The 25,104-nt window shown below is 51.5% G+C and overlaps 4 protein-coding genes across 10 annotated transcripts; 2 read left to right on the forward strand and 2 right to left on the reverse strand.

Moving 5' to 3' along the window:
- Positions 1-1,098: 1,098 nt before the first annotated feature.
- Positions 1,099-11,240, reverse strand: CA9 (carbonic anhydrase 9). 2 transcript variants are annotated; one of them, XM_041760831.1, is made up of 12 exons: positions 11,106-11,240; positions 6,287-6,575; positions 5,440-5,469; positions 5,022-5,192; positions 4,704-4,846; positions 4,534-4,626; positions 3,424-3,490; positions 2,407-2,564; positions 2,057-2,201; positions 1,900-1,926; positions 1,410-1,491; positions 1,099-1,322 (listed from the first exon to the last, which is right to left on the reverse strand). In XM_041760831.1, exons 1-12 carry the CDS (start codon positions 11,106-11,108, stop codon positions 1,256-1,258), a joined length of 1,275 nt encoding a protein of 424 aa, XP_041616765.1. In that variant the 5' UTR covers positions 11,109-11,240; the 3' UTR covers positions 1,099-1,255. The 2 variants fall into 2 exon arrangements, with proteins under 2 accessions (XP_041616765.1, XP_041616764.1); XM_041760830.1 differs by lacking the exon at positions 11,106-11,240 and having other exon boundaries at positions 6,287-6,748.
- A 184-nt stretch (positions 11,241-11,424) lies between these two features.
- ARHGEF39 (Rho guanine nucleotide exchange factor 39) lies at positions 11,425-14,908 on the forward strand. 4 transcript variants are annotated; one of them, XR_005988808.1, is made up of 9 exons: positions 11,426-11,613; positions 11,807-11,901; positions 12,161-12,281; positions 12,515-12,633; positions 13,185-13,255; positions 13,450-13,578; positions 13,767-14,020; positions 14,248-14,336; positions 14,510-14,908. XR_005988808.1 is itself a non-coding variant. In XM_041760838.1 (9 exons), the coding sequence occupies exons 1-9, from the start codon at positions 11,476-11,478 to the stop codon at positions 14,523-14,525; spliced, it is 1,005 nt and encodes a 334-aa protein (XP_041616772.1). In that variant the 5' UTR covers positions 11,426-11,475; the 3' UTR covers positions 14,526-14,908. The 4 variants fall into 4 exon arrangements, 3 of the variants coding, with proteins under 3 accessions (XP_041616774.1, XP_041616772.1, XP_041616771.1); XM_041760838.1 differs by having other exon boundaries at positions 13,767-13,996; positions 14,513-14,908; XM_041760837.1 differs by having other exon boundaries at positions 11,427-11,613; positions 13,767-13,996.
- A 260-nt stretch (positions 14,909-15,168) lies between these two features.
- On the reverse strand, positions 15,169-17,646 carry CCDC107 (coiled-coil domain containing 107). Of its 3 annotated transcripts, none has more exons than XM_041760841.1 (6): positions 17,478-17,646; positions 17,237-17,388; positions 15,884-15,944; positions 15,700-15,790; positions 15,494-15,618; positions 15,169-15,412 (listed from the first exon to the last, which is right to left on the reverse strand). In XM_041760841.1, exons 1-6 carry the CDS (start codon positions 17,581-17,583, stop codon positions 15,207-15,209), a joined length of 741 nt encoding a protein of 246 aa, XP_041616775.1. In that variant the 5' UTR covers positions 17,584-17,646; the 3' UTR covers positions 15,169-15,206. The 3 variants fall into 3 exon arrangements, with proteins under 3 accessions (XP_041616775.1, XP_041616776.1, XP_041616777.1); XM_041760842.1 differs by having other exon boundaries at positions 15,494-15,606; positions 17,478-17,645; XM_041760843.1 differs by lacking the exon at positions 15,494-15,618 and having other exon boundaries at positions 17,478-17,645.
- Positions 17,647-20,470: 2,824 nt separating this feature from the next.
- SIT1 (signaling threshold regulating transmembrane adaptor 1) lies at positions 20,471-22,379 on the forward strand. Its single transcript, XM_041760966.1, has 5 exons — positions 20,471-20,874; positions 20,988-21,123; positions 21,210-21,268; positions 21,386-21,447; positions 21,538-22,379. Exons 1-5 carry the CDS (start codon positions 20,592-20,594, stop codon positions 21,769-21,771), a joined length of 774 nt encoding a protein of 257 aa, XP_041616900.1. The 5' UTR covers positions 20,471-20,591; the 3' UTR covers positions 21,772-22,379.
- Positions 22,380-25,104: the final 2,725 nt, after the last annotated feature.

The following is a 25,104-nucleotide window of genomic DNA, read 5'->3' on the forward strand; positions in this document are numbered from 1 at the left end:
TCACAGGGCCCTTTCAGCCTCTCTCTGGTGTTGGCGATGGTGGTGGTAGTCTTACAAAGTGGAAAAGCGGAGAGGATGCCCGAGGAGAACAAAGGAATGAGCAGAGCCTGGTCCATGCTCCACTGTAGGACTTCCTTTTCTAAGGGAGTCGAGGGGTGGGGGCCCTGAGTTCACTGAGGGTTGTGAACGGGCTGTGTGAAGCAGAGAGGGCCCCTCGGGGCTGGGGGAACATCCGGGCCCTTACTACCCTCAGGGCAAAGGAGCTGCCAGACAACACAATCTGAAGGCAAAACTGCAAAGCTACACAGATTTTACTGGAGCAGGGTCAAAGCCCCAAAGCCGCACTATGATTTTAAGCCTAGAGGCTAAGCCTGCCCTACCCAGACACAGACTGCTGTGTGGATGCCCCCAGCCATTCGACCTCAGTCACTTTTTTTTTTTTTTTTTAAAGATTTTTATTTATTTACTTGAGAACAGAGAGGGAGAGGGAGAAGCAGATCCCTGCTGAGCTGGGCTCCGTCCCAGGACCCTGGGATCATGACCTGAGCTGAAGGCAGATTCTTAACCTACTGAGCCACCCCAGGGGCCCCAAGTCACTTATGCCCCCTTCCCATCTGTGCTAGGCAGTAATGCCCCCCCCATCAAAGATGTCCACACCCTAATCCTGTGAAATGTTACCTTCCTGGGAAAAGGAATTTCATGATTGACCTAAGGATTTTGAAATTGGGAGAGTATCCTAAATTATCTAGACAGGTCCAATTGTAATCACAATGGTTCTTACAAGAGGGAGGTAAGACCCAAGGTAGTTGTAAGACATGACAATGGAAGCAGGAGACTGGAGTGATCTGAGGAAGAGGCCACAAGCCAAGGTATGCTTGGCTTCTAGAACCTGGAAAAGGAAACCCCCTCCCTTCAAAGTGTCCAGAAGGAACCAGCCCTTATGACACCTTAACTTCAGCCCAGAAGATTCATTTTGGACTTCTGACCTCCAGAACTCTAAGAGGATAAATTTGCATTATCATTCAGTTTGTGGTAATTTGTTAAAGGCAGCAGCAATAGGAAATAAATACACCATCATCCTGATTTAGGGAACAAAGCTGCCTTCCATATATTTTATTAGAAACATTTATTTTAAAAAAATATTTGAACCTTAAGAAGGAAGTGGTATAAAGGGTAGGAAAGGACAAAGTCTCCAGCTCCCCCTCAGATTCTTCTGGTTGGCTTCTCTCTGCACATTCTCCAAGTTCCAAGGCCTCTAGGCAACAGTCTCTGTGACCTCTGCTGGGTGATAGCTAACATTCCCTTTGGTCCCATTCCGGAGTCTGCACAACACAAAAGCCCAATCAGAAAGATGAGCTCATTTGCATCCAGCTAGGTGGGGCAGTGCCTGAGGAAGAGGATAAGTATACCTTCCCTGCTTTCTCATTTGCACAATGAAGGCGATGCTGGTGACAGCAAAGAGGAGGCCAAAAACCACGGCCAGGATGTCACCTGGAGGAAGAGGAGAGGCTGCCTCAAAGTGAAGAGGAGTCTGTAGGATTCCCTCAGCCTACTTCAGTGTATCCCCCACCTCTGACCCCCAGTGTTAGAATCCAGAAGAGGTCATCAAAGGGATGGGAGTGGATACACAAGAAGGAGTAAGATAAGCACCTTTTTTTCTTACCTAAAAACAAAATAAAAGAGGCTGTTTGGGAAGGAAGAAGCTAAGAGATTCCCGGAGCTTCATTCTAACCAACTTGCTCTGGGGACAACAGGAGTACCCCCTCCCCCTTGATCTGACACTGTCTTATTGGGGTTGGAGGTCTGTTCTTCAGAAAAGGAGAGTGGGTAGAGGTGGTCCTACCCCTGGGGCTAAATGATACCAAGGCATCAGGAGCCAGAGAAGGGGCACAGACTCACCAGCACCAAGGCAGGAATTCAGGTGGACTGAAGAGAAAAAAGACACATTAGAACCAGGGGCTGTGACTACCAGTGACATGGGAGGATGAGGGACCTGGGGTGGGGGTGGGGGGGAGAGGGAGGGAACATGGCAATATGGGTCACCACAAAGCTGCACCTGGCTCAAAAGACCTGGGGCTGCTCTCCACTTGAGCAGGGAAGGAGGCCTCGATTATTCGCCCATTCAAAGGCTGTGTGGCTCGGAAGTTCAGCTGTAGCCGAGAGTCATCAGGTCCCCACAGGGAGCCAGAGAGGGTGTGGAGCTAGGGAGGTCAGTAGATAGTGGGAGTGAGCTCATGACAAGAAAATGAAAGAGTCACAGGCCTATTCACAGCCAGCACCCAGGGCTTCACCCGCTATGTCCCCCACATCCCCCATATGGCCACTTCCTCTGTTTATGCACCTTGATCTCATCCTTATACCCCTTTCCCCCACATCCCCTGTGTCGACACCATGCCCCAGCCCCACCTGCTTAGCACTCAGCCTCACTGTCTGGTTGAACACAGTCCAGATGACCCCCTGGGCGCAGGGGGGTGTGGTTAGAGACCCCTCATAGCGGAAGTAGCGGCTGAGGTCAGAGGGCAGCAGCGCGGATACATCCAGTCCTGGGACCCAAGTCTCTGAGTCTGTGGAGAGGACCTATGCTGGAATCCCACCTAGATTGCTTCTCTCCAAAGCTTTGGGGTATAGGGGTACAACTTCATCTCCCAGAAGCCATGCTGATGCAACTTCCTGAGACCACCTCTTTCTTCACTGTGTCCCTTCCCATAACTCAGCACAAGACATAACTCATAAGAAAGTGCCATGAGTCTTCACAGAGTGAAAGAAGTTCTCCCTAGGTCCTCCCTGAGTCTTCACTCTTACTTTGCCTCCTACGATAACAAGCTGCACTATGGATTTAAGCCCAAATGAATCAAAAGGAAAAATGAGCTGAATAGCTTGTAAACAAATATAGACATTTGAAACCATAAAAAACACACAAAAACTCAAAAGCACAGTTCCTCTAGTTCAGTAAAATGTAAGTAGAGTAGTGAGATTTAAAATAACTCAGAGTGGCTGAGAAGGGAAATATTCCCAACAAAAGTACAAATTTAAAATATTTGATGCTTATTAAGGAGAAATCGTTTTCAGAAATATTTTTGCTCCCCAGACTCAACCTCTGAAATTTCAAACACTTTTTTTTTTTTTTTTTTGGTCTTGTTTTGTGTCTTTTATTGGTTTTTGTTTGATTTTGGGTTTTGTGGGGTTTGGGGTTTTTTTGGGGGGGGTGAAGTGGGGTTTTTGTCTGTCTTGGTTTTTAGCCATAAAGCTTGTGGGCCTCTGCTCAGCTTTATAGTTATTGTCAAGGTCATAGTCAGTCATTTCACACATTGTTTCCCTTCCTGTGGGAGGGAGCCAATCATCCATTCTCACTCCTGAGACTTCCCAAGGACAGTTCTTTATGAACAAGGGTATTGAGGACAGTGGCCAGACCAACAAACTCACCTTCTTCAGTGATTTCTTCCAAATGTGACAGCAACTGCTCATAGGCACTGTTTTCTTCTGGACCCTCCTGGGAAATGACAGTACAAGACAGGTTCTTATAGGCATCTAGGGCTATGGCTGGAGGCCTGAAGGTGAGGTGGGCTTTGCATACTCCTCCCGTTTCTCAGCTCTGAGGATGCGGAGAGAACATACAATCTTGTGTATTACTACTTGGTCGATTTACTCTAGCAGGTTACTGACCTAACCTGCTTGGTTTCAATGGCAAATTGGAGAAGCAGGAAGATGGGCCACTTGACTGTGACCTGGGTCCTGCTATCTTTTCCAGTCTCACTGATCCTACCTCCACATACACACTCATGGTCTCCCCACAGAAAACCATAATAACTTTTGTATTCTCATTTCCTCTACATTCACCTTAAGAGTTCATGTGTTTGAGTTTTGGAGCAAGGACATCCTATCTCAGATGCCTTCTCTGAACTTTGTGCTGTGAGGCTGGCGTTAAAGAGTCAGTTAGGCAGTGACTGAGCCTAGAAGGTATCTCTCCATCATCCCTGCATTTTACTAGTCTCTTCTAATCACTATGTAGGTAGCCCTGATTGTTACAGGCCCCAAAGAGGTCACTAAATATTTCTCTAGGCTTTACTGCATTTCACAAAGCGGAAATTATGAGTTATAGGAGTATTTAAGAAACTCCTCTTCCTGGTGTCCCTTCTGTTCCACCTGCCATTCCCTGAGTGTATCATAGTCCACATATAATGTTGGCTCTGCATGGAATATCTCCCTTTCCTTCCCACTACTGCAGGCTTCAAGTCTGACCTCTGGGAACTTTCCTCTGACCACCTCTGCTATGTATGTGCCCTCTGTATGTGCCTTTCATTGTCAGCTGCCTCCACCGGGTGTGGGCTCCTTACAGTCAAGGAGCCAGGGTTTCTGAGTCCTTTGTGTGGCTCAGTGCCTGGCTCACAGTGCGTGTTGGATGAATTAATGACTGAATGAGGCCTGCCAGGTGCCAGGGTGAGTGTGTTAGGATGGGGTCTCCCGGGTCAAGCTACACTGAGCCCTGGGGCGTGGCGTAGGGAAGCAGGGAATAGGGGTGTCCAGCGCTGGTACCTGCAGAAAGGCGGCCAACACGGCCAGCCCCCCCGGGCGTCCCAAGGCCTCCTCAACTTTGGCAAATGCAGTGCTGATGTGAACCACGTGGATCTGGAGAGAAACGGAGGGTAGAAGTGGGCAAGCCCCCCGGCCCAGCGTCCCCCTTGGCCTCGCCGCCGCACGCTCACCTCGGCTGGGAAACGGTGGCCGTCGACCGTGTGCTCCGAGCCCGGGCGGCCCGCGGCCCCCCAGTGCAGGTGCAACTGCAAGGCCCGGTACTCCCGCCCGGGGCCCAGGGCCATCTCCAGCCCCGGAGGCAGGGTCAGCTGCACTGCGAGGGAAGAGCCAGGTGAGCCGGGGGTGGGGGTGGGGCGGGGGCGTGGGCGTGGGCGTGGGGGGTGTCTAACTGCCAGGCGCGGGCGTGGCCGGCCCCGGCTCTCGGCCCCGGCCGGTCCCCCGACAGGCTCCGCCCCCTCCGGGCCGCTCCGCGGCGGGACCCCCCTCACCGGTGTGGCCATTGTTGCGCAGGCGCAGTTCTGGGAGCGGCGGGAGCTCAAAGCCCACGAGCTCCAGCGGTGGCAGCGCCGGGCAAAAGGCGGCGAGCCGGGGCCGGATATCTACGGGCGACTGGAAGCGGCCCGCGCAGGCTGGGGACACCTGGGGCCAGGGCGGGTCTCCTGGAGCGAGAGAGTGTGGACGGGAAGTCTGGTGACAAGATCAGGGCGGGTTAGGGAAGCGGGGTAGAAGAAGTGAGAGGGTGCAGTGAGAAGGCATCGGGCGGGAAATAGAAATCGGGGCTGTGCACCGAGAGGGCAGCGGGCCGTGCTGCGGACTGGCAGGCGGGTGCAGTGGGTGGGACGCCCGGGAACCAAAGTTCTGGGGGGTCAGGCCGGCAGAGCAGGGTGCCCAGGTTGGGTGTCTCACCTCCATAGCGCCAATGGCTGTGGTCATCCCCTGCATAAGTGAGAAGGACGGAAAGCCGATATTTAAGCCCAGTCCCTCCCCAGCGGCCAAAAGGAGGTGCGTTCCCCTCCTTGACAGGGGCATAGGAGGTAACGGGAATGCCTTAGGTGGCCAGGTATAAAGCACAACAGATTGCAACCAAACATAACACCATAGCTTCGTAGATCAAAGATCCTACAGGCCCCAGAGATACCAGTTTGCAACCTTGTCTTAGTCTGTAAAGTGGGGGGTGGGGTGGGGAAAGGGGTTTGGTCCCCAGGCCCAAAACAATAGACCCTCTTCCCTTTCTCCCTGTCTCCAACTCCCTTCCCAGGGTTCCTCATTTCTGAGTCTCTTGGTTTCTCAGTCAAAAAACCAGGTTCCCCTACTTACTATTCCTTCTTCCTAAGTCTCGCTTTCCTCATCTGTAGACTGGGGATGCGATGATCTCTACAAGCCCTCCTGGCTCTTCCACTGCTACCCACCCTGCTACCATCTTTCTTCTCTCCCCTCATATTCTTTCTTCTCTCCTCATATCTCTTTCCATTTTCCTCATCTCTCTCTCCTCTCCAACCTCCGCCTTTCTTTTTCGTCTCTTCCTGCTCACCTCTATCCATCTGTGCTTTTTTTGTCTCCCCACAGATCCCCTTCTAGCTCTGAAAGGGGGAAGGGGGGTGTTTAGTGGCATGAGATCCCAAGGGGATGGGAAAGGCTACTGTCAGTGTACAGGCTCCTTTCCTTCACTGAATAATCCCTGCCTGGGCTAGGGTTGAGCACCTGGAGGACAAACCTCCTGGAGCCTAGACTTGGAGGGCTGATGACCACTTACCTTTGTTGTGCCTGTGGGCATTATTCTGGGAGCCTGGGGTGTCCCTGGGCGCCTCAACAGTAGGTAGATCCTCTAACTTCAGAGAGTCCTCTTTTCCTGGTTCAGTCTTCATTCCAGATGGATCCTCCTCTCCAGGTGGGTCTTCCTCTCCAGGTGGGTCCTCCTCTCCAGGCAGGTCCTCCTCTCCATGTGGATCCTCTTCACTGGGTAGGTTTTCCTCATCCAATTGATCATCCTCTCCAGATGAATCTCCTCCCAACCCGGGTGTCCCCTGTATCCGGGACAGGCTCTGGGGATGGACAGGCACCAGGAGTGGCAGTATCAGCAGCAGTTGCACACCAGGGCCCAGAGAAGGGGCTGGGATCAACAGAGGGAGCCAGGGACTGGGGCACAGGGGAGCCATGCGGCTGACTGTGGGGTGTCCCAGACACGGTGTGTACGGGCTGTACGTGCATTGGAAACAGGAGCTGGGTGGGGGAGGAGCAAGCCTGGAGGGGAGCAGGCTGACTCACAGAGGGCCCTTTTGTAGAGATGGAGCCAAAGTCCCGTGGGTCTGCCTGGCCCTGTGCCCCTTCCCCGATACCAAAACCTGGATGGGGGTGGATGTGAGAGGCAGGTATATGCACAGGCAGGAGGTTATCGGGGTCATAGGCTCAGCCTGGAACCCAAGGCACCACCTGGCACTACACAGGCTCTCCCTGGCACCACCCAGCTGCTCACCAGCCAGCCTCAGCTAACCCTGGCCTGCTTCCCAGCCCCAGGCAGAGAAGGGGAAAGACAGGGAGCTGGGGCCTGCACAGCCTCTGGCTGAGAGGGAAGCAGCCCATGAATATATCCCTGGCCGAGCCACAGACCAGATAAAGGGGTAGGACAAGCTGCTGGGGAAGCCTGGGAGTGGGTGGACAGATAGGTAGATGGGAGGCAAATCTGAGTATAAATGAAAAACAGTGTATATAGGAGAGGAACGGTGATGTTTTAAAGTAAATTTATTTTTCATCACATTTTTACACCTCTTCTCAAAAACCTTCATTGGCTTCCACCTGCCCATCTTCTTCCTGTAGTTGACTAGAGCTTGTTGGGGGAGCTGCTTCCTACTATTCTCCCTCATATTCCAGCCAAATTAAAGTATTAATTTTTTCCCCCAGACCTTTAACCCCCTTTGTTCATCTAGTTCTCACTGCTGGGAATACCATTCAGTCTTATATTTAACAAATATTTATTTAGCATCTACTATGTCCAGCATTAGGCTATGGACTAAAGGTATAGAAATGAATAAGATACAGTCCCTGTCCTAAGAATCTCACTGTCTAGTGAGTGAGGGCAAACACTATCACAATATTCAGGGGAAAAAGATTAATTCTGCCTAAGAAAGTAATACATAAGTAGGCAAAATATGATCAGGGCTTTGAAAAAGCAGCAGTTCAATTGCTAAAAACAAGGTGGAGAATGGGATTTTGTGCAAAGGAAAGGCATCAGATATCTTGTGCAGGAGAATGACGGAATCCAGTTCTCATATTATGTTGTGCTGAGGGCTGGGGGAGAGCAAGGGCAAGGAGAAGAGTGAAAGGACCCCAAGAATGGGCTTGGGGTTCCCAGTATGCCTGTTCATTTGAGAAACATTTATTGAGCCTCCTCCAACCCTCCAAGAACTGTTCTAAGCCGTAGGGATGCAGCATTGAACTAGAGGACAGCCTCTACTGTTCTGTAGCTCACATTATAGTAAGGTCCCTATGGTTTCAACAAACCAGAAGAAAGTAAGACCATCTCAGGAAGTTCCTAGCTGGGGCTAACATTCAGTAGATATGCACCCGTATGGTTGTATGGATTGGAGAAATATATTGAAGTATTTCTAATTTTGTTGAGAATTAGCCCCTAGCTTCAGGGTGGCTCCTGCTACCTCACTCCTCCCCGGGAACTGTACTGATCTCTCATCTAAAGAGATAATGCCTGGCAGAGCGGAGGCCCAAGGACCCCACTTGAATGCCCCAGCCAGCCTCCACTGTCATGAATGGGTACTTGTGTACCCACTACCCTGTTAATGATTTTTACTCTCTCTTCTGTCTAAATCCCTTCTATGGTTCAAGACTCAGCTCAAAAGCCACCTCCTCCACTCTCTACCATGGAAGAGATTTCTGGTGCCGCTGAACCACCACAGTTCTTTGCCTGCACTTGCTAATAACCTTGCCCATCATCCAACTTACATTATGGTGATTTATGACATTTTATCTGCTCTAATAGTCTTGAGCTCCATTAAGGGCAGGGTCCAGTATTTGATTAAGTCTTTTATTCACCAACCATTATTGAGCATTTTTCTCTCTGCAGATCACCTTGCCAGGACTTGAGAAAAACCAAATTGACTGAATAACCAAACCTGCCCTCAGGGAGCTCATTGTCAATGACTTGTGTTTGTCAAATCACATCTGTTCCAAAAGCATGACGTCATGTTTTTACGGCACCCCAAATTATCTGCCTTGTCAGGTTAACTGTCATATTTCATACCAAAACTTGCACAGAGCTGAATAACTGCTATCCTCCAGGGAGGCAGTCAGCCTAACAATCTAGGTTGCTATTTCTGGAGTCAAATTAAGAGCCATCCATGGAAATCTGATCCAGTGTGCAATGTGGAAGATCAGCTCATTGTCTGGGTCAGTGGTGATGTCAGCACCTTGGTTAGACACTGACATATGGAAGGTACATGGTAATATCTGAATCGGACAGACCTGGACAAGACAGAATGTGGTAATGACTAATCTAGTTGAGGTGGAAGAGGTCATGGAAAGCACAGAAGACAGAAGCCCCATGCTAAGTGGAGTCTGGAGTCTGAATGTGCAGAGATCTTTCTCCAAGATCCATCCTAGCTTTACTTCATTTTCCCTCTTTCCAAGTATTCTTCCTATTTCCATCGTTTTCCTTTTTAGGTCTCTGTCAGGATCCCCTGGTACACTTCTCTGCAGTGCTCTATTATGTCCACACATCTGCCTGCCATCTCACTTGCTTTTAGTATTTCAGAGCCCAGATCTGTGTCTATGTGCAGGTGTCTCTGTTTCAGCCTTTTAATTTTCCAAACGCCATTCTCCATGGTGCTCTTTCATAAGTGCTCTGTTTCTGTGTGTGTGTGTTTCTGGTCTGGGTGGGGAATAGAGACTCTGACCCTGGATCTTGCCTTTGCAGCTGGGAGCCTGCCAAACTCTAAAACAGGTTTGAGTTCCCAGAGTCTTGTTCCCTGACCCTCCCCAGGTTGGGACATGGTGTCCTCAGGACCAACTGACTGGGGCACACCCTGCCTGATGCATCACCTCTGCGGCATTTATAGCCAACTCTTTGGTCATTAGAGTCTGTGTCTTCAGGCATTTAGGGCCATGTTTCTGCTCATCCCAGGGCTGCAGAAGAGACTCATGGTGATACTGACTACTATGGGATTATATGCCCCCTTCCACCCTTGAACCCTTAGTGTGGACTGCCCCACATTCACTTGAGACAGTATAACCAGTCGGCCTACAAGGTTATCACCAGCTTCCTTGTAACCTGAGTCCAAGGTACAGTCTCACCCAAACTTTCTCTTTCCACCTCCAACTCTCCATATTGTTTTTCCCTGATCTAAGTCCAGCATTTCTCCTTAGAATTCTTAGAATGTCAGAGAGCTAGAGGGGCTTCAGAACCCTATCAGTACTCTGGTTCTTGTCATGGGGTCCAAATTCTTAGGAGTTCACTGTGGTAGGAATGCGAGGCCTGAAGGTTTCTTAACATTTTGGTGTTTAATAGTATTTTTTTTCCTAATTAAACAGTAATGCATTCATGCTTAAGCACAAAACTTGGGAAAAGCAGAAAAACATAAGGAAAATTTAAAAAGCACTGTATTTGTCCCAATCACCCTTTTAACCTCAGTGATCTTGTGCCTGGCCTAGGTTAGGTGCTTAAAAAAAATATTTGTAGAGTGCATTAACTTCAATCCCATCACCCAGAGATAACAACCACAACCTCTTGATTGTTTATCCTTCCAGTCCTATGTATGCTATACATAAATGGGATCATATTGTACAAACATCTTTGTTAGCCTTACTTTTTTTTGGTCTTGGCAATATGTTTTGTATGTTTTTCCATATTGATAGGGTTTTTTTTTTTACATCATTTTTAATGCCTTCATATTATTCCTTCAAATAGCTGTACCATAACTTTCCTTTTTTTTTTTTTTTTTTTTCACCATAACTTTCCTAGCCCATTCTCTACCACTGGACATTTAGATGGTTTCCAGTTTCCTATTGTTACAAACATCACTGTACAATCCATCCTGATATATATTTTTTTGTCCATATATCTATTTCTTTGGATGCATCCCTAAAAATGGAATTGCTAGGATAAGAGTAAGCACATTTTAAGACTTCTCATACATACTGACAAAATGGCACTGCCAATTTACCCTCCAGGACTACTACCAATTTTTCGAAAGACCTAACTAAGGAGCATCAGGTCCGTTTATCTTTGACTGGGTAGCACAGACTAATGGACTCCAAGCTTTAGCCTTTGACCAGAATTACAGCAATTCCAACCCCCACGTTAGTTATTGACGTTTGCTGACCAGGAGCTAATTGGCTGTCAGGTTTGGGATCAGTATGAAAAGAGAAAACGACTTAGTAACGTAAAACCTATTGACTTCTGTCTGAGGGCCAAAATATTTCAAACCTTGTGACTTGTGAGGTTTCCTAGTAGTGAAAGCAGTGGGGACAATTGTGCCCCAGAGTTTGGCGCAGGCCCAGGACAAAATACATACCATAAAACAAAACAAAACAAAACAAAACAAACCCAAAAACAAAATACATACCATAATGATTGCCCCCTTCCTAATTTTACACCTGGGACACTGAGGCCCCCTGGTGTCTGCACTCCCAAATCTCCTGACTCGAGGTCCAGACGGCTGCCCCAACTTCGCTCCACGCCACAGGGGGACTTAACCCCTCCTGCCCCACTCGACGTTGCCTGAGCCGGCCTCGCGCCCCGACAGCGCCGCCCTGGCGGCGGGGCGAGGCCTTAACGGCGGAGACTCGGGGCGGGTCGGCGGGCCCCCGCGCACGCTCCGGCCTGCGTTCAGCCTCCCGGCGCCAGGGGGCGCACTCCTCCCGCCGGCCCCGCCCCCGGAGCGGTTGGGATTTGAATCTCCGGCGGGCCGCGGCCGGAAGCCTGGTCAGCTGGGCATGGAGACGTCGGGCGCCGGCGGACGGTGCCCGGTGCAAGAGCAGCGTGCCCGCTGGGAGCGGAAGCGCACCTGCACTGCCCGGGAGCTGCTGCAGTCCGAGCGGCGCTACCAGGAACAGCTGGGGCTGGTGGCCACGGTGCGGCGGCGCTCGCCCTCCCGTATGGGGCGGGGGCCCCGGGGACGGGAGGGTCTCTGCGAGGTCGGGGACCCCGGCGCGCGGGCCCGGGGCTGTCCGCCAGCACGGAGAGCGCGCAGGCGTCCCGCAGTTCCTGGCGGCGCGGCGTCAGCGCTCTCCCTGCAGCCTGGGTAGCGGTGTTCTCCTCCTGCAGTACTTCGTGGGGATTCTGAGAGCCAAGGGCACCCTGCGAGCGGCCGAGCGCCACGCCCTGTTTGGGCCCTGGGAGCTCATTTACGGCGCCAGCCAGTGAGTAGAAGGGGCGCGGGGTCAGAGGGGAGGGAGGGCCCTGCTCTCTGGCGGTGCTCGAGCTTGGAGTGGGGGGACCCAGACTCCTGTGCGGAGCCTGCCAGTAACCTCACCTGTGGTCTTGGCCCAGTGCCTTCACCTGCCTCAGCTTTCATCTGTAAAATGGGGTAGTAGCACTACCTTCAGGGCAAGGTTATGAGAATTAAATGAGCTGGTGCTTGGGTAGTTGTGGGACCGGTCTTTGTCCTCACCCACGCAGAGACCTGCTTCCCTACCTCGAAGGAGGGCACTGGGGACAGGGGCTGGAAAGCTTCTGCCCCCACCTTGAGCTCTACACCCAGTTCGCTGCCAACGCAGAGAAGTCCCGGACCACCCTGCAGGTAACCTGGAGATAATCTTGAGTGCTTCCCCTCTTGCCCTGCGCATTGCCCCTTCCTCTCGTGATCCAAACTTCATACTGTTGCCACATGCATAGCACCCTGTGGGTCCCCCCCTCGTCTGGGTTCACTGTCGGGGTTCTCTCAAGAGCACACAGCTTACAGAGGGCTGAGCATGTGTACACAGAGAGTGGCTTCTCTCTCTGTGGCTGCCAACCCTTTCCCCGTCACTCCAGGAGCAGCTAAAGAAGAACAAACGTTTCCGGAGGTTTGTGCAACTTCAGGAAGGCCGCCCTGAGTTTGGGAGCCTTCGTCTTCAGGACCTGCTCCCTCTACCTCTGCAGAGACTCCAGCAGTGAGTAAACTCACCTGGCCTCAGCCAGCTTCTCTTTTCTGAGTCTATAGGATTGCTGCTCTCAGCTTTGTGGGGTTTATGGCTTCTGTCCCATTGCCTCTCTCCTGGGACAAACTGCTCCTAAAAAGCCTCTTGCAAGATTAAGTGTGAACTCACTGGAGTAGCTGGGGTCTGTAGCCTCAGGCCCTTAGCTAGGAATGTGGAACTCTGCATTGCAGTGAGGGGGGCAATAATAGAGCTAGTGACAAGCACGGCGTGGGAGAGTTTGTTGAGATGAGAGGTCCGCCTAGCTTAGGTTTCTGATCGGGGGTGGGGGGATGTTAAGGAGCCTGCAGTCAGGTTGCTGACTCTGCAGTGTGGGGTGGAAGAGGGCCATGTGGTGTGAGCCCAAGTTCTGAGTCTCAGATGAAAGAGGTGGGGGACACAATCTGAAGCAGAGCCTTCCTGGCTTTGCAACTGAATTATGTGTGGGGAGCGTTCTGTATGTCAGGCGGAAGGAATGCTGCCCAGCTCTGCTTTCCGCTTGTGGACTTCCAGTGGTCTAATTCCAGGTATGAGAATCTTGTCGTGGCTTTGGCTGAAAATACAGTTCCCAGCAGCCCTGACCACCAGCAGCTCACACGTACGTTCTCACTCCCTGAAACACTGAGGAGAGGCTGCCTCCCCTGCGTCCCTTTTTGAATCTGACCTCCAGCAAGGTCTGGTGTGTCCCTGTCTTCCACCCTCACCCTGGTCCCCTCCAGAATAGCCTGTCACCACCCTCAGGCAGCCAAAGTCCAAGCTGTGCTGGGAGGGAGGCGGGGGATGTTGTTCCAGGGGCTGCCCGGCTGATAAGTGAGACTGCCCAGAGAGTCCACAGCATTGGTCAGAGACAGAGGAATGACCAGCACCTCCAGCGTATTCAGGCTTTGCTCAGTGGCCGCCAGGCAAAAGGGCTCACCTCAGGTAGTCTGCACACTCTCCTCTCCCCCTGCCCCCTCACCCCCACCCTGTCCTCAAACTGCTCTTTTTGGGCCCTCCTTTTTCTCTATTGCCAGCACATGCACCCCATTTCCTCAGCCTCCCCTTCCTTCTGCTCCCGTGGCTCCTGGTCCTGGAGCTGCCCCAGAATAACAGCTCTCCCACCCCCCCAGGTCGCTGGTTCCTGCGCCAGGGCTGGCTGTTGGTAGTGCCTCCCCGAGGGGAGCCTCGGCCCCGAATGTTCTTCCTCTTCTCTGACGTGCTCCTCATGGCCAAACCTCGACCCCCACTGCACCTGCTGCAGAGTGGCACCTTTGCCTGCCGTGCCCTCTATCCCATGGCCCAGTGTCAACTCCACAGGGTCTTTGGCCACTCAGGAGGCCCCTGTGGTGGACTGCTCAGTGTGAGTCATAGGTGGGAGCTCTAGGTAAGGTAGGAGAGGCTCAAAATAGATCTCAAATGCCTGTGTACCCATGTATCTCCTTGGCCTCCTTCAGAGGAACTAAGCTACCTTCACTGAGATAGCAGGGGGCCTGGGGTTTGTTCCTGTCTAATTCTCACCTCAGCCCTGAATTCCCTCCATGGAAACAGCAAGGGCTTCAGCTTTAGCCTGGACCTTTCTGAGCCATGCACTAAGAGGTGATTTCTCCCTAGCTGTCCTTTCCCCACGAGAAGCTACTGCTTATGTGCACTGACCAGGAGGAGCTGTTGCGCTGGCACCACAGTTTGACTTTGGCCATCAGGTGAGTTCCCTCAGGAATGAGTGCTGTGAAGAGGCCTGTGGGCAAGAAGAGAGCAGTTTAATCCTGTCTCAGGTGTTACATCTGTTGGGCCACTCCACCCCCAATACCAGAGGTGATTTTGTCTGAGTAGAGTGCTCTTGCCAGTGCCTAAACGGATTGTCTTCTCTCCACAGTAGTCAGAAGAACTAGAAGAATCTTAAAATTCCAGAACCCAGGATACTTGAGGGGTAGGTCAAAGTCAAGAATACAGAGAAATCTTCACCACTAACTAAATGAAACAGATCCTTCATGGTGTTGAGAAGGGTCATTTCGTGTTTGCTTGGGACCAAGCCATGGCAGCTCATGTGACCAGCCCCTGAGAATCAGGAAACCGAGTCTGACCCTGTGGAAGCTCTGCTGAACCAGCCCCTCCAACACAGACGAGGGGATTCAGGACTGGTCACCTCGGTGCTGGCTCTATGGCTGATTGTTTATCAAGACTGCACCTTTGTAAACGTGGATGTTTTTATATTGTATGCATTTTCTATAATTTATTTTTCCATTGGATTTTAGTAAAATGTTTTTTTTTTCTTCCCTTTTTTGGAAAGGCTTTTCTGTCTCAGCTCTACGATATGAGGAGAGGTTTTTGTGCCCTGAAGGCTGGCATGATGGTGGCCTCAGGAGTACAAGGAAAAGAGCTGGAGCTCCCTCTATCTCTCAGCTCTCACACTGGAAGGTGGCCTCTTTTTATCCTAATAAGGGAAGCTTTTCAAGAAGGCCCAGTTGTTCTTGGGCACCTAGTATGGGTGTGTGTATGACCAGTTGGAATGAAAAAGCACACAGGACTATCCAGTCACAAGAACAGACTCTGTTTTACTAAATCTCCAGCTGTCATTTCTCCTTGGCGGGGGCTGTGCCTGCAGTCCTTCCCACAGCCTTGTTGCATCTTCTCCTTAGCCCCTGCTCCACTTCCCAGGGATTAGCTAGATTTCTTGTCTCCGTGCTCCAGTTTAAGGGCTCCTCCCAGGCCTGACTGTCACCAGCCTCCTCCTTCTCCTCCTCTATACATGAGTCCTCAGGAAAGGGTATGCTGGCCTCTGTGAGGGGAAAGATCAGGGATATTCCTATCTCAGAGACAGTCTCTACCCCCACCCGACTCTCTCCTCCCAACCCTTTACCTGGTTCTGGAACGTCCACACCCTTATTTGGCTTGCTCTCTTGTAACAGCTGGTGGATGGTCTGAAGCTTCATGTTCAGAAGCTCCTGCTGGGCTCCAGCCAGGGTAGTCACACTGTAGAAATACCTACTCAGCAGCTACCTAATCTCTGTCCCCCCCTCTTCCACCTATCACAAGTTCCCCTGGCCACAGGGTCATTGCTCTTACCGCTCAAAAAGGGGATCCAGCTGGGCCATCAGATTGTTCAGGTGCTGCTCTGTCTGGGCCAGCTGTTGTGTCAGCTGGGCCAGCTGTTGCTCTGGGGGTGAAGGAGAAAAGGAGAGCAATGGTTATTTATACCTTCTGCTGCCCCCCTGACCCCCTACCAAACACAGACTTGTGCAAAACCTACCTGACTGCAATGATTCCTTCTTGCCTGCCTCCTCTTGGAGAACTGCAGCCTCATCTTTCCCCTGTTGTAGAAAGAGAGGGCTAGACTGCAACAAGCTTCCCCATCACCTCAGTCTCCAAGCCAGTGAGAGGGGGAGGAGGAGAATTTCAATTAGAGAAAGCTATGGAGTTTTTACTTTAGAGAATCACAATTACATCTAGTCTAGCTCCTCACCTGGGACCTGGTCGTTCAGTCTAATGAAATACTCCCAGGAATGAGCAGCTCTCCTGTTTGATAAAGCTCTGGCTGTTAGTTTGTATACAAAGCCAAAATTTTTCCTTTGTACACCTTCCATGTTGCCTTCCAAAGATCTTTTCAACGTGATAGCCACTCAGGAATTTGAAGACGATAGTCCTTGCTCACTCCCCTTCCCCAGGTCTCTTCTGGTTTAATATTACCAATTTTATTCAGTGAGCGCTCATTTGACATGGTTTTCTCTGGTTGTTCTACTGGGCATGTAGTATTCTTAAAAGTAGTGCCCAGAAGAGAATAAAACTCTCCAGGACTGTTCTGATCAGAAGACGAGGTGCACTACGTGTTCCTTGCATTGACTGGGGAAGTGGGTTGTCACCATACACAAGTGAACTTTATTATTCAACTACTAAACCGCTAAATTAAGTTTCTTCCGGATAGTACGGGGGTCCACAAATAGTTTATTATCGATTCTCTTTAAACTTCACCATCAAATCCAGTCCCCCATCCTAACTTGTCAAGTCTATTTGGAATCATGATTAGCTCTCCCTTTTAATTTCGTATCTCCAAATTGGTAGCCTTCTATTTCCCAATGCAAATAAGTAGTCGGGCCAGGGTTGAAGACAGCGTGGAAGGTATCACTTTCCATTTCAATCATTTCGATACACTAAAATGTACTGTCAGTTTGTATCTCAAGGCCTCCTTTCTAAGAACATAAGACAGGTGCCTTGAATACTGTGGCCATAGCAATCAACAGTGTATCAAGACTGGAATCTTACCAGGAGCCACACTTTTGTAACACCGACACTTACTTGCCGGGTTTAAGTCCCAGCCCTACCAGTTACTACTAGGTCTGCGTGACTTTGAGCAAATGACTTAACTTCTCCATTGGACTGTTGGGAGCATTAAATGTGGTGGTCATTATTTGTTGACAGTTTACCAACGGCTCTTCACATCTGCTACCTCGCTGGATGCTCAAAATAACCCCCTAGTGTTGGAGAGTCAAGAACTACGGTCTCCGTTTTTACAGACCGACGGAAGAGATGTGTCTTGTTCACGGTACCATAGCGCCCCCATGGGAGATTCAGGCCCGGGGCATCCCCACCCCTGGTCGTCCCGCACCTGCAAACACTTGTACAGCACAAAAGCCACGACAGCTGCGGTGTACAGCGCCCCCAAAGGCAGAGCTCCCGCCCTGGCCCGTTCGCGCTGGTCCTTGGGCGGCGACGGCCGCCGCGGTTCCTTGGCCTCCGGACCGACCTGGGCGGGGTCCCCTGCGGAGGACGGCAGAGGCGGGTCAGCAGAGCTGGGGCCTGGGACCCTGGGGCAGTCCTAGCCTCCCTCCAGCAGCCCTCGCTGATACCTGGCTGTGCCCGGAGGTCGGGGCTGGGGCGGTCTCCGAGGACCCCGGGCAGTGCCGACACAAGTAGCAGCCCCAGCAAACCCGCGAGCCAGAACGAGCCCGCCATGGCGGACCACAGAGTGAAGGCCCCGGCGGCGCCAGGGTTGGCCGGGAGCCCCAGTACGCATGCGCACGCGGGGCGGCGCGTGGGTCCCGCTCCCGGACGCGCTGGGAGGTCACGCCCATTTGGTGTGTGGGCGGGGCAGCTTATTAGCATAGGACTTGGGCCCAACTTTCTTAAATGAAATCATTTCTTATCTATTTAGGGATCCTATTAGCCAGAATGCTTTTAGAAGCCTATAACCTTGTAAGATTGTGCTGGAACACGGATTTGGTTTTTCATGTCACTAACCTATTCACCCTAATCAAAAAATGGGTGCTCTCCTGGACCTTAAAAGCGCAGCACGTGCATCGGCCCCCGCAGCGCGTGCTGAAGGCCTGTTTCCTAGGCTACAGACGGAGGACTTGTTCCTTGCTTGCGCCTAGGGGAAAGTCCCCGGACCCTTGGCAGAGAGTGCCGCGTGCGCGTGCACGCTGACTTTCCCTGCTTTGCACTGTACCGTCCGCTAAGAAGCGATCCGTTTGCCGCGGGGAGCCGAGCGGCGTGTGGCGGGGCGTCGTCCGTCAGCTCTATCTAGTTACGCAGGCAGCGCGCCTGGTGCGCGCCAACCACACGGGGCTCATTCTCAGCGCGGCTGCTTTTTAGCAAAGGCCGTCGGGCCCGCGTGCGGCTCCTGCGTAGCCGTTCGGAACTTGAAGTGCAGTCAGTCCTTCCCATGCTCGTAGACGGACTAATTCACCGCTGAACTCTTCCCTCTTGTGGCTTAACACACTTTATCCTTTTTTTTTCAGTTCCCTCTTCCAACCATGGCTTCCTCTTCCCCACCCTCTCCAATCCGCAAGTGCCTGTAGTAGCCACCATTCATTGCGTAGCATGGCACACAGTAGAATACGGCCTGGTTGCCTGGCCTAGAATCTTGCCTCCAGTACTCGAAAGCTAAATGACTTTGGGCAACTTACTTTTCTGTTTGCCTCAGTTTCCACTTTGAGAAATGGAGGTAATGATAGTACGAATGTACCTCACAGAGTTGTTATGATTAAGTGGGATAATACAAGTAAGGTGCTTAGAATCCTGCCTACCTACTAGTGATTTTTACCTTGGGGCACTTGAATTTTTAACTCTCTCAAGCACCTTCCACTGCTATTTCCTTTCTGTACAGTTAACGTCTACACACCCTTCAGATCTCAGGGGTTTCCTTTTTCAGAGCCCTTAACTTCTAATTTATTCATTGGTGCAGCTTTGTACTTTCTTTAAACCACCATCATATGTCAATTTTATATCAATAAAACTGGGGAAAAAATCCACTTCAGTCCATTCCAGTTAATTAAAAATCAATTAATCCATTAAGATTCATTATAAGAAGAAAACATCACTAAACTGTAAATTGCAGGGGAGCAGGGGCCACATTTCTTTTATCATTTTATTGCTACAGCTTAGCACAGCACCTGGCGCTTGTTGAATGAACTACAACCCCACGGGTAAATGTAATTAAGCTTTTTTTTTTTTTTTTTAACAAAAAAGATTTATTTATTTGAAAGAGAGAGAGCACAAGTGGTGGGGAGGGCAGAGAGAAGGAGACTGCCCACTGAGGGACCTAGAAGATCATGAGCTGAGCTGAAGGCACTTAACTGATTGAACCACCCAGGCGCCGCCCCTAATTAAGCTCTTGTAAGGAATAAGGAAACAAAGGTTCAGGAAGGTTAAGTAAGTTCATCCAGTAAAAGGCAAGCCGGAGATTCCAAGGCTTTTCTGTCTCCCTATCAGGTGCTTCATTAGCACCCCACTCCCCAGCTCTACCTTTCATCACCAGGACTTCTCCAGGCAAACCTGGAGCGTTTCCCTGTGTTCCATGCTGCCTTTTAATTCTGGGACACACAGGGTCATCTTTCTAATTAGATCAAGGAAAGAAGCCATTTCCCACTCACATCTATCTCCAGAGCTTCGCACATTAGCAAGCAATCAGCAAATGTGACTTAAATGAACGAGGTACATGTGCACTAAATAAATGAATGAAATGGGAGTGTATCTTCTTGTTCTTCCAGAAATGGAGGGGGCAGGGCAGGGAGGAGAGACTCACACTCAGGGGAGTTGTCATAGTCTAGCCGACTCTCTAAGAGGCAGCCTGGTTGCAGAGCAGTGTAGTCCAAACCTTGACCCTAACCAGTTGGCACAGTCAACATAAAGGAGAGGGTTCGGGCCAGGTATAATATGATAAATGGCTCTCAACTGACTGCTGCCTTTAGGGAATTCGGGTCCACTATTGTCAGATAGTGGTCTAAGGAACTTGAAATCCTTCTTCCACATCAATAGCAGCCCATGTGATTGGGCTGTATCTGGGCAGGGCTCATTCCACTCCCTGAAGTGAACAAATGGCTCAGCTTCCCAGGATATACTGGGGTAGAGTTTTCTTTAATTCAACTAACTTTTGAGATCGGCATTTCTTAGGGACAGTTTGGATGAAGTGGGTTGGGAGGGGGAAATCTAAACAACTCTATCCCCTAAATTCTTTTTTTTTTTTTTTAAGATTTATTTATTTTTATTTATGATAGACACAGAGAGAGAGAGAAAGAGGCAGAGACACAGGAGGAGGGAGAAGCAGGCTCCATGCAGAGAGCCTGACGCAGGACTCGATCCCGGGAGTCCAGGATTGTGCCCTGGGCCAAAGGCAGGCGCCAAACCGCTGAGCCACCCAGGGATCCCCTCCCCTAAATTCTTATACCAGTAATAATAAAAATGATAATGGTCATCTTATCCCCTACAGTCAACCTTAGAGCATGGAGGGATCCCCGTCCCATTCCCCATTGTAGCATGCTAAGTGAGGAATACATTCTCTCATGGTCTCAGAGTCCTAAGGCCTGGCTTCCTTGTCTCGTTGGTCCTGCCTCATGCTATTTTATCTTCTGGGAGTCTTCATGGGCTCACCTGCACAGTAGCACCATAATCTCAGGCCAGCCTGTCTCTTCTCTGGCCAAAGAAGGTGTAGGGCCAAAGAGGGGTGGGCAGAAACTCAGGAGATGCTGGGTGGCGCAGGTGCAGGCACAGGGCGGTGTCTTTGTTCTTTCACTCATCCCTCCCCTCCCCCTTCCTCCCCGGAAACCAGTGACTCTGCCACCACCAGCATTGGGGATGCTGAGCTGTGGAGGCCAAGCCCAAGGAGGGGTGAGAATAAAGGGGCCTGCAGCGGCTATCAGGCCATAAACCAGGCTGACCTCTCAGCACAGGGCTTTGCAGACTCACCTCCCATGTCAGCAGTCATGAGCAGAAGTGACAACTACACTTCAGATCTGCTAGTGCCTGGTGAGCTGGGCGGGGCGGGGGAGGAGGAGGGGTCATATGTTCCCATGTCCCACCTGCTAGGACCTGGAGGGTTGGGCTGGGCAGTAACACCCTCCATCCTCTGGTGTCCACAGGAATCCCCTCCGTGGCCCAGGCCTGGGGACTGTGGGCCCTCTTAGCGGTTGTGTCGCTGCTGCTTCTCATCTCGTTGGCTGCGCACTTGTTCCGATGGACTAGTGGCCAGAGCAGAAGCCATCCGAAGCAGGAACGGTGAGTAGGGGACAACGGAGAGAGGTGATCGAAGAGTTCCCCCTTACGAAGACGTCCCCACCCATCCCGTCATCTCTCTCTTGCAGCTCTGGAGGATCTGTGGAAGAGGTCCCCCTATATGGGAACCTGCCTTATCTTCAGACTGGTAGGAAGCTGGCAGAGGGGAGGGGCACAGAGGCCACGCACGTCCTGGGTGGGTGGGATGAGGGATTGCAAGAGGAGGAACCAGAAGTGACCAGATTAGTACTGTTCCCTATCCCAGGTCGGCTGTCTCAAGAACCAGGGCCAGACCAACAGGATCCAACTCCTAGAGGCCCCGCCATGGTGAGTCAGTTGCGGCTGAGAAGAGGGGAGGGAAGGAAGTAGGGGCTTTTCCAAAGGTCCAGGGAACTTCTAACAGCCTTCAATCTCCAGGCTGCGGAGGAAGTGATGTGCTATACCAGCCTGCAGTTGCGGCCGTCTCAGGGCCACATCCCCAGCCCTGGAACTCCTATCAAGTACTCAGAGGTGGTACTGGATTCTGAGCCAAAGCCCCAGGCCTCAGGCCCAGAGCCGGAGCTCTACGCGTCAGTGTGTGCCCAGACCCGCAGAGCACGGGCTTCCTTCCCTGACCAGGCCTATGCCAACAGCCAGCCTGCACCCAGCTGACATGAAGGGCCTAGCAGAATGAGATGAGCCTCGCCCAGCCTCCGGTGTGGCAGGGGTTACTGCTACCCTGTCCCCAGCGTAACTGTCTCCCAACCACCCCCCCCAAAGACAGGTAACCGTTGCCCAGTCACAGGAGGTAATGTTCCCCAACCTCTCCTTCTGAACTGTGAGGGAGACATCTCAGGGGAATAAGTAGATCCTCAGTTTCTTGGGAATGGAGGAAACAAAGGCAGTGGCTCCCTCTCCATCTCTCTCTCTCTTTTTTCCTATCTATTCCTCTAAGGTCTCAAGCTCCCAGGTTTTTCACTTCCTCCTCCTTGTGGCTTTTAACTAGATCCTTTCTGCTCTTGCTCCCTTAAAGTCTACCCCTAACACTTCAGTGCCCCTTCAGATATAGGAAGTGGGCAGTGATGGAGGAGGTAACAGCCCCAGAGCAGAAGGTGGGGCGGGGAGGGGGGGTGCTCCATGAGAGCCCACAGTCTGGAGGGATCCTGAAACCTAGCGACCTGAGGAACCCAAGCCTGGATTCTTATTTGAGAACTCTGGCTGGTGAATACCAATCCATGCCCTGCTGCCTCTGTTGTGTCCCCATGTTTTCAAATAAAACTTCTCAGAAAGTCTTTAGATTTTTATCTAGAGGGCTCCAGATCTGCAACAGACTCTACAGACTCTCTCTGGTAGGGGTGTGAGCTTTGCTCTCTGCACAGAGCACTTCTGGGGGCGTCTAGCTGGGGAAGATGGACCAAGAGAGTCTGTGCCATGAAAACTGCCAGGCTGGGTGCTAGGGGTGGAGGCTGGAGCCCGGCTCAAGCTGTACTTGCTGCTGCTGGAATATCGTTAGCATTTGCACTCAGAGCCACCTGGAGCCTGCAAGCTCACCAGCCCCTGACCTACTACTCTCCCCACGGCCTCTATGCCTGTGCTGCCACCAGCCGGAACCTCAAGCTTACACCACCTCCCCCTAGGGCTTCTGTAGAGGCAAGTCTGGCTTAGCAGACCTTTCTGAGGTTTCAGGGGCAGAAGACAGCGGAAGCCAGGCTTCTACTGCCGAATTTCTCTCCTTCCTACTCACCGTCCCAGAGAAAACCAGAGTAGGGCACAATGCTCTCGAGCCCGGCCTGGTGTTCGCAGGGAGAAAGCGGACCCTTTGCACACAGAGAATAACCTGAATGCCCCGGAGTTTCCGGACCTCTGTGGACCCCAACCTGGGCCTCCCCCAGAAGAGGCCCCGGTCGCGGTAAAGAACAGGCAGCTGAGGCTGTGTGGGAGGGAAGGTGGCTTTGGGGGCGGCACCGGATGCGGGGAACCACTGGCAGCGGGATGTGGGGTTCTGAGGATTGCCAGTGGGAAGACCACTCGTGTCCGCGGCCTGGGGGATGTGAGAGGGCCAGACTCCGTAAGAGAAGGGGTCTGGGGTCCCGCCAACCCAGTGCGACGGGCCGGAAATTGCAGCCGAGGCCTCAAACATCACGAACGCAGGCCTTCCACTCCGCCTTCACACCCGCTCTCCCAGGCTGCGAGGATCTCGGCTCGCTGAGGATCAACCCCCGCCCCCCAGCACCCCCGCCTGGCACCACGCGGTCTTGCCACAACTCCTGCGCATGCGTAAAGCTGCCCGGTCCGTGGCATGCTGGGAAATGTAGTCCTGTAAGTTTCCCCGCTCGCTTGCCGGGGAATCTGCCCCGCCCCACGACTCCGCGGAGCCGGGACCCTGCGGTTCCCTGAACAGCGCCTCCTGGTTCACGGAATGTAGCGGATTCGCTCCGTCTGGAGCTGGGTGCAGTTTGAACCTTATTTTCCATCCGGTCCGCGAAGCCTGTTATCTTTTACTTTCCTTCTTCCCTACAACCTTTTGATTTATCTCACTGTCTTACTTGTCTGTCTCCGAGGCTCGTGCCCTAGCCGGGGCCTTCTGGACTGAAGGCCGGGATCGTGGCAACTTCCTAACTGACCCCTGCGTCTAGGAAAAAAATAAATTGGGGCAGCCAGATCCACCTCAGACACCTTCCGAGGACCCCCTTGCCTCATCTCTCCAGCTAGTCAACTTGTTTCCAAATACCTGGCAATTCTTTTCGTTTCTGTATCTCCAGGGTTGCTTTCCTTAGTGGCCTCCATTCCCTGACTGGTGTAAGATTCCAGCCATAAGGAGTGCCCTGCCCAAGGGTGGATCACTAGGGGAAGCCACCAGAACCCGGTGAAGCCCCAGCTTTTCCCCTCTTCCTGAGATCCCAGATGGGAAGATAGGGGATAAGCCAAGACCCGAAGAGGAAGGGTCTCTGGGACGGTCAAATGTTCAGTGATAGGAAGTTCTTAAGGATTACTTGTAGGTGGGGAGGGGCCTAGGAAGCTGTCCAGCCAAGACCCCTCCATCTTTGGCCTTGCTCTGTACTCTGTCAAGAGGAGTCTAAACTTCCAAGCTTGTTTAGGCTATAAGGAGGGAAACAGAGCTGGGACATGGAGAGAGACCAAATCTTAATGATTTTATTCGAAACTTGGATCCAGACATGCCCAGAGCTAGATTTGCCTCCTGAACTTTTTGGTTATGTAAACTAATACATTTTCTTTTTTGCTTAAGTCATTCTAAGTTAGATTTTTCTATCTCTTGCAACCACGAGTTCTGACTAATTCTGTGGGGGAGGGATCCCTGGGTGGCTCCGCGGTTTAGGACTTGCCTTCCGCCCAGGACATGATTCTGGAGTCCTGGGATCGAGTCCCGCATCAGGCTCCCTGCATGGAGCCTGCTTCTCCTTCTGCCTGTGTCTGCCTCTCTCTCTCTCTGTCTCTCATGAATAAATAAATAAAATCTTAAAAAAAAAAAATTCTGTGGGGGAAAGACCAGCACACCAGGGCCAGTGGAAGATGCTGAACCTCTGAGATCTTCCCTTATTGCTCAACTCTTCCACCAGCCACCCTCCTCTAACTTAAATGCACTGTTATGCCATTTGTACAGTGTTCCTGTTTGGTGTGTGCCTCTAGCCAGGCTTTTACATTTCTAGAATTCTATAGCTGGGAGGAGGCGGAAAGATCTGGCCCAAACTTATATCCACTGGAGGAGCCACCCTACCAGCTTCTTCTTGAACATTTCCAGGAATAGGCAGCTCACTACTTTAGCAAGCGCTCATTTCCAATCTTTCTTTTTGAGAGAGCTTTTTAAATTTGGAGCCAAAATCTTCCTCCCTGTTACTTTTGTCATCAGTTCTGCCTCTGAGCTACAATCATATAATTACCTTTTTCCCTCCTGTACATGACAGCCCTGATAGATGGCCTAAGTCTTTTTTTCCCCCTTCCAGGGAAAAGCTTTCTGGAGTTCCTTTTACAGACCTTATTTGCAGC

This window comes from Vulpes lagopus, chromosome 7 (genome assembly GCF_018345385.1).
Source record: "Vulpes lagopus strain Blue_001 chromosome 7, ASM1834538v1, whole genome shotgun sequence".
NCBI classification, from domain to species: domain Eukaryota; kingdom Metazoa; phylum Chordata; class Mammalia; order Carnivora; family Canidae; genus Vulpes; species Vulpes lagopus.